This window comes from Populus nigra, chromosome 13 (assembly GCF_951802175.1).
Source record: "Populus nigra chromosome 13, ddPopNigr1.1, whole genome shotgun sequence".
NCBI lineage: Eukaryota > Viridiplantae > Streptophyta > Magnoliopsida > Malpighiales > Salicaceae > Populus > Populus nigra.
In genome coordinates, this window is record NC_084864.1 from 3492997 (window position 1) to 3505776 (window position 12780).

The window sequence follows — 12780 nt, forward strand, 5'->3', positions numbered from 1 at the left end:
ATTAAACTTGTAGCCTAACTCTCATCCTTACTACTCTTAGGTTAACCAGCTCCTATGCAGAAAAGGTAAGCTTGTGGTAGGCCAACATGAACCTCTTCAAACTCAAATCATTTCTCTATATCATGACTCAACTGCAGGAGGCCATTCAGGCACTACTGTTACAGCAAAAAGGGTGGCCAATGGGTTTTATTGGAAGGGCCAGCAAAAGCATGTTAGACAATACATCAGGGAATGCCCCGTTTGCCAACAAAACAAGTCTGAAAATATACGCACTCCTGGGTTACTACAACCCCTCCGTATACCTACAGCTCTTTTCATTGATATTAGTATGGATTTCATGGAGAGGCTCCTTAAATCTGAAGGGCGGGAGGTTATCTTTATGGTGGTGGACAGATTTAGCAAATATGCACACTTCATGGCTATTCCATACCCCTATACTGCCTGTTCTGTAGCCCGAGTGTTTCTAGACAATGTTTACAAATTGTATGGGTTCCCAGCCACCATTGTTAGCAATAGGGACACAATCTTTCTCAATCTCTTCTGGAAAGAGCTATTTGCTAGACAAGGCGTCAAGTTATGCTATTCAACAGCCTACCACCCCCAATCAGATGGCCAGATAGAGGTGGTCAATAAGTGTCTCGAAAACTACCTGTGTTGCATAACAGGTACTTCACCAATACGGTGGGTTTAGTGGCTTCCCTTAACCGAATGGTGGTACAACACCAACTACCATACGACCACCAAATCCACCCCATATGAAATCCTTTACGGTTACCCTACCCCTTTACACATTCCCTACTTCCCAAAAGACTTACCTGTCGACACAGTGGATAATTTCTTATGCAAAAAGGAACAAATTCTATATGCAATCAAGAAAAACCTACAGAATGCAGGGCATAGAATGATTCAACTTGTAAACAAACACAAAAATGAAAGACAATTTGCTATTGGCGATCTAGTCTACCTCAAACTGCAACCATACAGACAGAAAACTCTCGGCCACAGACATTCTCAAAAATTAGCTTCCAAATACTACGATCCATACAAAGTTTTAGCAAGAATTGGTACCGTGGCTTATAAATTAAAGTTACCCACCTCTGCATCCATCCACCATGTGTTTCATGTGTCACTGTTGAAGAAGAAGGTGGGCAATCGGGAGGTGCACCCCACATTGCATGCTCTGCCCTCTGAACCTCTTCTCCTTCCACAGGCTATTTTGGATCGCCGGATGGTCAAGAAGAATCTACAAGCAACCACCCAACTCCTCGTTCATTGGACAGGTCTTACACCTGTTGAAGCTACCTGGGAGTTTGCTAACGAGCTAGCCCTCCGATTTCCACAATTCGACCTTGAGAACAAGGTCCATTTGAAGGGGGGAATTGTTACAGGGCAACAACTAACTAATGGGTTCACACAGGGGAAATTCAAATAAAAGGAACAGTTGATAGAATGGTGTGTTTTAGTGTAAGTCATTAAGTCCAAAACGATGTGTTTTATAAAGTTTATAATTCTGTTATAAGTCACGTGGAAAGGAAAGAAATCATGAGCTGGTTGTTAGGCTCCTCTGTATATATAATAGCATTTTGTTGCAACAGATGCATAGAATAATATTGAACCAATTCCTTTTCTTTCGGTAAGTCTTCCCTCACACCTTCTCTGTGCTTTCATCGCTTCTTCTCCATCTTCCTTCTTCTTCTTCTTCTTTGTCTACTTCTTCTGCTCTATCTCTTGACAACCAAGCTAGTTGCTCCATAGTGGCAAGCCTGGGGCTGTGATCCGCCGTTTTTGTAGCGGTTCTATGTACGGAGGAGATGAAATTGTTTCAGTTCCAGCTTATGGTTCATAGATAAGATTGGTATTTGTAGTGGTTTTGCACGCAATGAAACAGTAGATAGACATGGCTAATGAGTTTCGAGATGGAAAGAGAGATTTTGCATTAAGGATATGGGACATCTTCATTAAGATTTTGTGGTGTTGTTTCCCTTAAGTTTTATTTTACAGAGAAAATTATGTTTTGATCTTATTATATATTGTCCTGATTAAGGGTAATAAACGAGAAATAATTAGATACAATATAAATTATATGAATGTATTTAAATAACAAGAGAGGATTTATCACCTTAAATGAATTAGAAAAAATATTTCATATGTTCTCAAATAGTATTGATTATAAATCCTTACGCAGGGTGGAATAAAATTTGAAAAGAGTTTTAAGTCTTATCCAAATAATCAATGACTATGGTATTGAAAACAAATATGTTTTGAAAAAGTAGACACACTCTATGCTATAATGTCTAGATCGCAACATTATTGATGAAGATATAATAATTACACTGAAAAACTAATCATTAAAATGTTAAGACAAACTATTTATGATTTTTCTAACATCTAGAGGATCATGATAGGTTACTAGACATTATACTTAATCTTTAAGTATAAATCAATCAATTGTTAAATTAAAAATAAATTAATTTGTTTAATTTATTTAATCTTATTTTATTTAAAATTGTAATTTATATTTGAACCGACTTATTAGGAAACCTAATGAGTCATAAACATGAAAAAGGTAAAAAATTAAACTGAGATGATTAATCAAGTATGACTTGATTGTAAATAAGTTTTAGAAATTTAAGACTAAAATATAATTTATACAGTGAATTATAATTCTAGACCTTGAAAAATCAAGTAAGGATTTGATTGAATAAATTTCTAAAACTGTCCTGCAACAATTATATATATATATATATATATATATATATATATATATAATTAAGGGAGAAAATTGATATTTTATCATTTATAGAGTTTTCAAGTTTTCTTATAAATAGAATGTTATGCCTCTTATTTTATGTATTATTGAACAAAAAAAACTACGTAAGTTATAATAGAAAACACAAAAGAAAGCACTCAAAAGCATAACAATTACTCTCTGTTAAAAGGATTTAGGAGATTTCTTATTAGTGGTTAGTATGAATTATTGTTAGAAGAATATTTGATCTTAAGATAATATTCGTATAAACTCTAAACAAATTTAGATTTTTTTAACAAGATCCTTAGAACTCTTTAAATTTATTCTTTTCACCGGGTATATATATATATATATATATATATATATATATATATATATATATATATAGTAATTGTTATGCTTTTGAGTGTTTTCTTTTGTGTTTTCTATTATAACTTACATAATTTTGTTTTTTTTTCAATAATACATAAAATAAAAAGCATAACATTCTATTTATAAAAAAACTTAAAAACTCTATAAATAACAAAATATCAATTTAATTTCCCCCTCTATTTATAAATGACCCATCATCAGTTTGTGTGACAAGGTACGTACTCAGCTTTTATCGGATAATTTTAGCCATTAAAATGCGTTTTTTGATCAGGATCCTAGAGAAGAGGTCACAGTATTAATGAATTCAAGGGAATGTATGTGAAAACAGTGGGGAAATTAAAAAATCCAAGCTTAGTACAAATTAATTCTAAGGTAAAACTTGCTTCACTAGTTGGTTTGATATTGTTGTCCCATGACAAAGTATACATTGAAAAGGAACAAAAATGAAACCAAGAAATTGCCTTAGAGAGGAACAGGTTACTAGCTAGCCACAAGCACAAGCAGAAGTTGAAGCAATGGTTTTTCCTGCTACCTCCTCCAACTTCCTTATTTTGACTTCATTGAGAACATCTCTAGCCCACTCAGAAAAGTAAGTTTCATTGAATCCAACCTTGCTATTCTTGTAAATTGACATGCACCGGCGGTCATCTTCGGCGTAGGGGCATTCATCGCCGTTAGGGTCCCGCCATGCGCCTTGGTGTCGCATCCCAGACCAGCTAGCAATCCAATGATAAACATATTGGCCTACGCCAGCAACTTTTAACCATCCCTTGGGGAAGAACTCCATGACACTGCTGTTTTTGTCCATGAGAAACATGTTGGTTAATTGAGCACCATGAGTGGATACCAGAATATCTGTCAAGCTCATAATCTTCACCTGAAAATAATCACCGATTGTATTGGATTCATTATAGGTCAGTAATTTAATTAAAGTATATTTGGTTATAGATTTCAAAAGTATTTTTAAATAAATTTAAAGTTTTTTTATTTGATGTTGTCGTATTGTTTTGACGTGTTGATATTAAAAATAAATTTTTTTAACACTTTAAAAAACAACCACTACCACAATATACACGTCATCAGCCACTTTATGAGCACAAATGTGTCTATACATCTTCAAATCAATAGTCCTGAGTGCTCTGCTAAAACCCTTTTCCCCTTAAGGTTGTCAATGGCATTCTCTTAAGTGGGATTAGCACATATCCCACTAACTAATTAATCTAATGTGTTTTAGGCTCTTGTGAATGAAAGAGAGGAAATAAAAACATGTAGAATTTCACTAACCTGCTCACAAAATGTTAGATTGTTGGAGTATGCCACCATCAACCTGCATCCATCTACCTTAGCGCACTCCTTTTCAAAGATTCCAATCACTGCGGACTCATTCGTGAATGATCTTGAACCAGTCCTCATGAATAAGGTCATGCCAACCACCGGCAAACCTTGCTTATTTACTTCAGGAATACGGCCCTCTAAGCTTACATTACAATAAATCCTAGCTTTGCATCTCATCAAATCGTAAGTCTCAGTCCTCCTGTCCCTTGACATGCCTCCTTCATTGTGCCTCATAACCACAGCTTTTTCAAAGCAAAGTGGTTGGCCATCGTTAACCCCTTCAAAGCTTTCAGTGTATGGGGCTCCACCGAATGTGGCCCCTGTTAGGGTCCTCAGCCATGGACCCATTTCGAACCTTAGCTCACCCCAGTGGTACAAAATCCATCTACTAGGCGATTCACACCCATTTCTTATATGCCAAGCAACAAATGGTACCATAGCTGATAACCCATGCCAAATGTTGTCGTAGTCATAATGGTTATACGATACAAAAGTTAGGCCTTTCAGAAGCGTGGCATTGAAAGGCAAGGCTTCTGGCCATGCAAGTGCATAGGAATTCCAGGAACCATCATGTGTCTCCTTTCCTTTCAAGCAAAGTAGCCTACGTTTTGATGATTCTGAAGGAAACTGCTGATATTGCACCCCACCCTCTTCACGAGTATCATACATGGAGCTCATGAACCACGTGTGACCTTGAAGAGCTTTATCCGCATAACGTAAGTCCTTAAGTGGAAGAAATGTAACCGACTGCCGGAGTTTTTCAGCCATGGATTCATGTTCTTGAGTGCAATTGGTGACTCTTTCCCATTGGTGCACGAAAGACCATGGTGAAGATGTCGTCCGGGCATGGAGGGACTGGATGTGGTAGAGAGTGAAGAGAGAAACACAAAGGGCTAGAAGGAAGATAGAGAGCTTAGGGGAGTATAAACAAATTAAGACTGACATGGTCGTGCGTTTTTTAGGAAATGAAGGTTTTTTGAGAGTGGGATTTGCGGGTCTGCTTAGTTCTACAGTTGATTTAGCCATGATGTAATGGGAGTCTCTCTCTCTCTCGAAAGTGAGAAATCGTGACAAGGAGATTAGATCATCAGATCCCCATATCATGCATAAATTCTCTAGCATAAAAACTATGGAATTGAGTCGAAAAGAAGCCTCCCAATTGCAGGTTAAAAAGGAATTGAATGGAAACAAGACAATCCAAAGAAAGTAAACAAAACAAAAGATTAAAAAGGGGACAGGATAGACTCAATCATGTGAATGTATCTGTAACTTGCATAGCTTTATAAAAAGTGAAATAACTTGCATAACTTGCATATGCAGTTTCTGCACATGTCCTAAAATAGGCCCAACTTATAAGAATTAAGAAGGGTACTGTCCATGGTAAATTTAACATTTCGTTCAATTGTTTATCTGTTTGCGTTGAAGCATATGGTATTCGACTTGAAAGTCTAATTTCATGGATAATTATCAACCATGCAATATTTTATTGTTTTCTTGACTTCTAAAAGCAGATTTTGCCAGTACAAAAGTCCACACAATTATGATTGCTCCAATTACTTTATTCATTGGTTATTTCGGTTTTTTTTTTTTGGTTAAGAAAACATATGCAAAGTGCTCCTTTTTATGCAATTCAGTTACATATAATAAAGAAGTTTCAGCCAAGGTCATGGTAACTTGAAAGTCATGGAAGAAAAAATACAAGCAATTGACAGAGTGAGAGAGAAAGATGTGCAGAATGAGAAGATCCAAAGGTACTAACAAAAACCGAAACCTGAAGTTACTTCTAATGATTTCCGTGTTTAATGTTCTTTCAAGTTGATACAATACTGCTTTGGGACCACCCCCCACCCACCACTTTTTGGAGTCTACTCAAAATCAACTACTAGATCCCAAGAATTCCACCCAAAAAAGTACATGTAGTTAAAGAACCAAAATCAATCCAGACAAAGACAAGTGGTTCTGCAACTCGAAATCGCACACAGCTTTCATGTTAGGCTTTATTTGTTGAAAAAATTAACATTGAACTGAAGCTTCAGGTAAACATAACAAGTAGAAAGAAATGCTATTTACACAGGAAGCTTAGAAGCCACATTTTCCTAGCATTCCAGGTCAGACTAGATACGGAGAGGAGTCAAAACAGGAGCTCGTCGATAAAATACCACTTTCTTACAGATAAAGGGAAAAAAATGAGTTACCACTTCCTTTCACCTGAAAGGTGTTTTATTGTTGCGGTCTTTAGTTCCTTCTCTAAGTTGCAAGAAATCTCCAGCCACAGTTGTCTTCAAATTCCAGTTACAACTAACAATGGCAATGCCTGGCAGCTGAGTCAGCATTTTTACACTGGAGGTCAAAATGCTGTACAGAGGTTGTTAATCTTAATGTTAGAGGAACACTCTTGCCGGATAGGGCTTGTAGGCCAACACAACCTGCTTCTCTTTGGCTCAGATATCCTCACTCGTGATATTGCCGCTGTGAGACATCAATCAATCCACAGTCGTGCTCTACCAACCTTGACCTTGAACCATCAGATGATAAAAGCGGGCTACAGTCATCACTGAGAAAGCCATTGGCTGTTATCTTGGATCGATCCGACTCCAATTCAGTTGTGAGAGTTAGTTGTTGAGAAGTCAGTGTTACATGGTCTTGAAACTTTGATTTTGGGGTATGTTCCTTTTGTGTTGGTTCTGTATAGAACACGATCCATGGATGTCCTGCAAAATCATGCATTCGATCATACACACTCGTACTGTAATAAAATTACACATGGAGATAGAGCACTTGGATTTCATTCAGTCTTGAAAGAAATAAAAGCTGAAGGAGCATCAAATAGTTGGATGTTAGCAAATTAATGACATGAGAATTGATCCATTTGGAAGTTGAATTAAGATTTATGAAATACAGCACAGGTCCAAATCAAACTAGTAGCAAGGCAGTTGTTCTTTACATATGTCCATGTCATAATATTGTGCACGCACATATTCAGACATCTTCATATTGCATGACTATCAAAATAAATGAATGCCTGGAAATATCATCAGAAACATGTCACCATCCAGGTTGAACTCAGACTTGCAGGCATTGATGCAACTGGACAAGATAATTGATGAAATTTGATTAATTCCACCGAGGTCCTAAAAATTGGTCATGTACTGAAGGGGGGAAAAAAACAAAAACTAACATTTTCTTGTCTAAATAGCAGCAAAAAGGGCTTCAAACCCATAGTATGGCCTGATGGTTCTCCTCTTCTGATAAACCCCATATCTTATATAACAATACAGTGCACACAATTTATTTTAACTCTTGGCTTTTGGTTCCACCTCAGCTGGTAAATCAGCTTTAACTTAATGCTCTCTTAATTTTGATGATCTGATTCCTAGTTTTATCCTCTTAAGCACTAAATCAGTCTGAGTTCTTTACATATGCCCATGTCATAATATTGTGCACGCACATATTCAGACATCTTCATATTGCATGACTATCAAAATAAATGAATGCCTGGAAATATCATCAGAAACATGTCACCATCCAGGTTGAACTCAGACTTGCAGGCATTGATGCAACTGGATAAGATAATTGAGGAAATTTGATTAATTCCACTGAGGTCCTAAAAATTGGTCATGTACTTAAGGGGGGAAAAAAACAAAAACTAACACTTTCTTGTCTAAATAGCAGCAAAAAGGGCTTCAAACCCATAGTATGGCCTGATGGTTCTCCTCTTCTGATAAACCCCATATCTTATATAACAATACAGCGCACACAATTTATTTTAACTCTTGGCTTTTGGTTCCACCTCAGCTGGCAAATCAGCTTAACTTAATGCTCTCTTAATTTTGATGATCTGATTCCTAGTTTTATCCTCTTAAGCACTAAAACTAGATTGGCCTATAAAAGATTTAGAATTCAAACAGAGAGAAAAAAAAAAAAAAAAAACTGGGAGCATTTACTGGAACATGGTAAATGGTGAGATGCAGCTAGGCTATCTTCAAGGGAATTTGATTAAAAAAAGTGAATATTCTTTCAACTGATAATGTTCTTTGAATCAAGTGTCATTCTGATAATTGAAGTTAGAGAGACAGGCCTAGAACCATTTCTTTAATCAAGTTTGCTAAAGTGGCGAAGACGCTTACCAAGTATTTCATCAGCAGTTAGTCTTGCTGAAACATCCCTCGTCAACATATGAGCAATCAAATCCCGCGCAGGTTGAGATACTGATTCCCATAATTCACTTTTGAAGTCAAGGTTGACCTTCTTAATGGCCTCAAACACAGCTTCCAACGAATCACCTTGAAATGGAAGCACACCTACCAACAGAGCATGAAGCAAGACACCAGCACTCCAGATATCAACCTTTTCGGAATAATCACCAGCTAAAACTTCTGGGGCAACATAAGCAGGACTTCCAACTGCACCTCTGAGGCCCTGACCTGCAGGAAAGAAACACAAGTTTACTTATCAAAGCACACAACACATAATCAAGTCTTCAGAGAAACATAACAGCGGAAATGACACCAGTATTGAAGAAGTGAAGAATGCGGAAGATATTGGAAAACCTTTGTGCATACAGTAAACAGTAAAAATAAAAGGAATTTGAGAAATAAAAAAAAAAGATCTGAAAGGTATAGAATACATACACTCGTATATCCGGGTAAGTGTGAATGTGCTTGGATGTAGCGAAATACAACAGAAATATTAACAAAAGCATTATTACCATTTGACATCCTCACAGCTAGACCAAAGTCAGCTAGCTTCATCTGCCCAGAGGTTGCAAGGAGGATATTTTCTGGCTTTATGTCCCGATGAACAACGCCCATGTCATGGCAATATTTGATAACTGAAACAATTTCCTTTAGTATATTAGCAGCTCTGTGCTCTGGATACTGCCTTTCCTTAGCCATCTTGTCCAGCAACCGTCCCTCGGGACAGAGCTCCATCACAAGATAAAAAGATTCTAAATCCTCATACACTGCCTTCAATGTCACAACACCAGGATGACCTGAGAGGTGCTGCATAATTTCCACTTCCCGATGCACAAGTTCCTCTCCCTTGCGCAGCATTTTGCACGCAAACACTTCTCCAGTCACTTTACTTCTACACAGAACCACTGACCCAAACTTTCCTTGCCCAATATATGCACCCAAGTCATACTCTTCCTCAATTTTTTTCTTCCTGCCCAATTGAGTCGCTGCATCAATACAGCCAATTTTCCTCTTAAGACCCCTACAAGATGGATCTGCAGAGACACTCCTACAGGGTGGAACAGTGAAAACACCTTTAACTACACTTCTACCAGAACCTACAACTTCTTTATCCTCACCTTCCTTGTACTTCTTCCTCTGCCTTGAATAATCTCCCAATGAAAAGTGCGACAAAATAACTGTTAATGGAGGGAGGGACTTGACAGATGAAGGCAAAATTTCTTGGCCTTTTCTCTTCCTCCTTAAGGACTCCATCAAGCTTTATCAAGCAATTCCAAAACACTCCAAAACCATATGCAACCCAGAAGATTGCTGCATCTTTAAACTAATAAAACTGCTCCAACAGTTTAAAAAGGCAACCTAAAACTCTCTTCAAGTGAAATCAAAGCAATAAGAACTCTATCACAAGACTGGATCTTTGCGTCCATTGTGCATTTCCAGCAAATGGGTATCAATCAAAACACTCTTTTACTCTGCTTAATACTAAAAAATCCCAACCATGGTTCAAAAATCATTTCAAAACTACACTATTTTTTTTAAGGTACTAAACAAGGAAGTCTGGACATTTGAACACCAGATGCCTCTTGTTCAGCTTCCAATCCATATTCGTCATAGATTCACAGACTTCAGACATTGATTGACTTTGATTGACTTTGATTCATAACCAAAACCTGCAAACATTACAATCATCCCAACATGAGAATGAGAGAGTTAAGCAAAACATAAAAGGCCAATACTTGCTTAAGCAGTTTCACATAAAGGAATATACTGACAGATCCCATAATCAAATATGAAATTTTACTTCTTTAGTACCTAACAGAACTACACTCTCCACTTCAACAAACCAAACACAAGTCACCAACACCACAACCAACATAAGAAAGAGTAAACAAAACTAAAAGCAAAGCAGACAAAACCCATCTTGTTTGCTTGAATATTATTAAACCCACCTTCTTTAGTATACTGGCGAAAAAAGGAACTAAAAATGAAAAAAAAAACAAAAAACAAAAAAACAGTTCACATGAAGGTAAGACATAAGCGGGTTTGGTCTAGTTAATGCCATTCATTCTCTCTAACCCGAAAAAAGAAAAGGAAAATAAAAGGAACCCACTTTCCTTGTGTTCTTATTTTCCCAAGAAACAAACAGAAACTGGACAAAGAAGGATGTGAAAGTAACACCATACCTTCATAGAGCAGAAAATGAGAAAAAGATTGGAACTTTATGGTTTTTAAGGAGGATTAAAGAAGGAAAGGGAAAGTTTCATTCTACTAGTAAAACTATTTTGTTGATTATAAAAGATATTTGGCAAAAAAAATTTAGAGGGACAGGCTATAAGCCTTTATCAATGCCTTCATGATTTTAGTGATGGCATGTTGCAAAAATTACTTATATGGTCCAGATACTTTCTATAATCATATGCCGTAAAACACACAAGTATTTCCTAAATTGTGTAATTATTATATTACCCCCAATTGAAGAAAAAAAAAAAGGGCGGAGAAGACCGCAATCATTTACGGCAATGGTCAATCCCAATCCGATCATTACACCGGTCAAAAATACTATTAAACAAAACAAGAGTTTACGACAAAGAATTTAGAGACATTATTATATTATTATACTTTATTATTATTATTATATTATTATACTCCACACTTAAAAAATATCAGCCCTTCAACATGGTTTTGCACAATGAAAAGGTGATTTTACTTATTAGCAGGCAAAGTAGCATCATGTCTTGCATCTAGGGATATGATAGGTTTTTTCATAGGATATATTGGTTATTATATAAAAGGGAGGGGCTCGATTTATTATTATTATTATTATTTTTTGCATTTTCTTTACATATTGTGATTGCTTGATTGTCTTTAAAAGACACAGAAAGAAAAAACCTTGCATCTTTTTAGTTTTGACTTTGATTTTAAATAAATAAGTTACTTTATTGCCTTTAAAAATTAAAAATAATTGTCTTTAATTTAGGAGCTTCTTTATCTTTTAAATGTGGTTATTTGATAGTTATTGGACGTCAGGGAAAGTAGGGTAATATAATAAATAAATTTTAAAAAAATTCAAAAGAATAGTGTCGGTCGTCTTTGAACGGAGCATGTGGCGTTATCCGGTAGCCCCAACCATGATTCTAGAGCGGCTTCCAAAGCATCTCAATGTCCTCTTCAAGGATTAGCAACTTGTGTAGCACTATAGTAACCAATGTGGCACGTGGCTTTTTTTTCCCGCTCTCCTACTTGATTTTTATGCTGAAATTAGAAAAAAATCAAATCAACCCCTAAAGTTTGCTATACTTAAGATTTCATCACAGTTTTCTTTATTATAATTTTTTAAATTTAGAGCACTTTATGAAATTAAGGGGTTTTTTCAATTTCATCTATATTCTCTTTGTTGCATTTTTTTTCTAGAATAGTTTATTAAATTAAGAATTGTTTTCAATTTTATCATTTAATTTTTTAGATGTTGAGCTCCTAGGTTGAGTCCAGGTCAAGAATTTAACGAATTGCGGGAACTCGGATTTACAAGGTTCACTCATGCTTACTTGGTTTTTTTTCTCTTTTTTTAAGCTCTTTTTTTTCATATTTCATCTTCTAAACATTATTTTTTACTCTCTTTTCACAGGATTTATCTTTCTTTTTAAAATAAGAAGGGTTGTCTCAGGGGTTTTTTCCGGTCTTTGTTAAATTTCGCTTCTATAAAAGGAATTTTATTTTTTAATTAAAGTAAATTTATTGATTTCATCCTCTAGCGGTTAGTTTGAGGCAATAACTAAAGGAATTTTGTTTTTTCTAATTAATATTTTTTGGAAATTGGTATTCTTTGTTATTTTTACCTTTTCTTTCTATAGAGTTATTTTGATATCATATTTCAGGTCATGGATTCAACAAGTTTGCTAGGTTTGACTTGAGCTTTTTTTTCATTGCTTTTTAATATTATTTTTATCTCGAGTCAATGAAAAAAATCTTAGATTAAAAAAAAACTTAAATTGGCATCGTCTTGATAAGCCTACAGTGTAGCATAGGCCACCTATCTAGTACAATATACTAAAAGTGATCATCTTTTTTATTTATTGTCCACCCTTTAAAAGTACACTGTAGATTGGAGTAGTGTTTTCTTTTATATAA

At 35.7% G+C, this 12780-nt stretch overlaps 1 protein-coding gene and 1 pseudogene across 1 annotated transcript; both read right to left on the reverse strand.

The window, feature by feature from the left end:
• Positions 1–3455: 3455 nt before the first annotated feature.
• On the reverse strand, positions 3456–5760 carry LOC133670430 (uncharacterized). Its single transcript, XM_062090925.1, has 2 exons — positions 4406–5760; positions 3456–3998 (listed from the first exon to the last, which is right to left on the reverse strand). The coding sequence occupies exons 1-2, from the start codon at positions 5576–5578 to the stop codon at positions 3606–3608; spliced, it is 1566 nt and encodes a 521-aa protein (XP_061946909.1). The 5' UTR covers positions 5579–5760; the 3' UTR covers positions 3456–3605.
• Positions 5761–6413: 653 nt separating this feature from the next.
• On the reverse strand, positions 6414–11009 carry LOC133671321 (serine/threonine-protein kinase PEPKR2-like; annotated as a pseudogene).
• Between the last annotated feature and the right edge of the window lie 1771 nt (positions 11010–12780).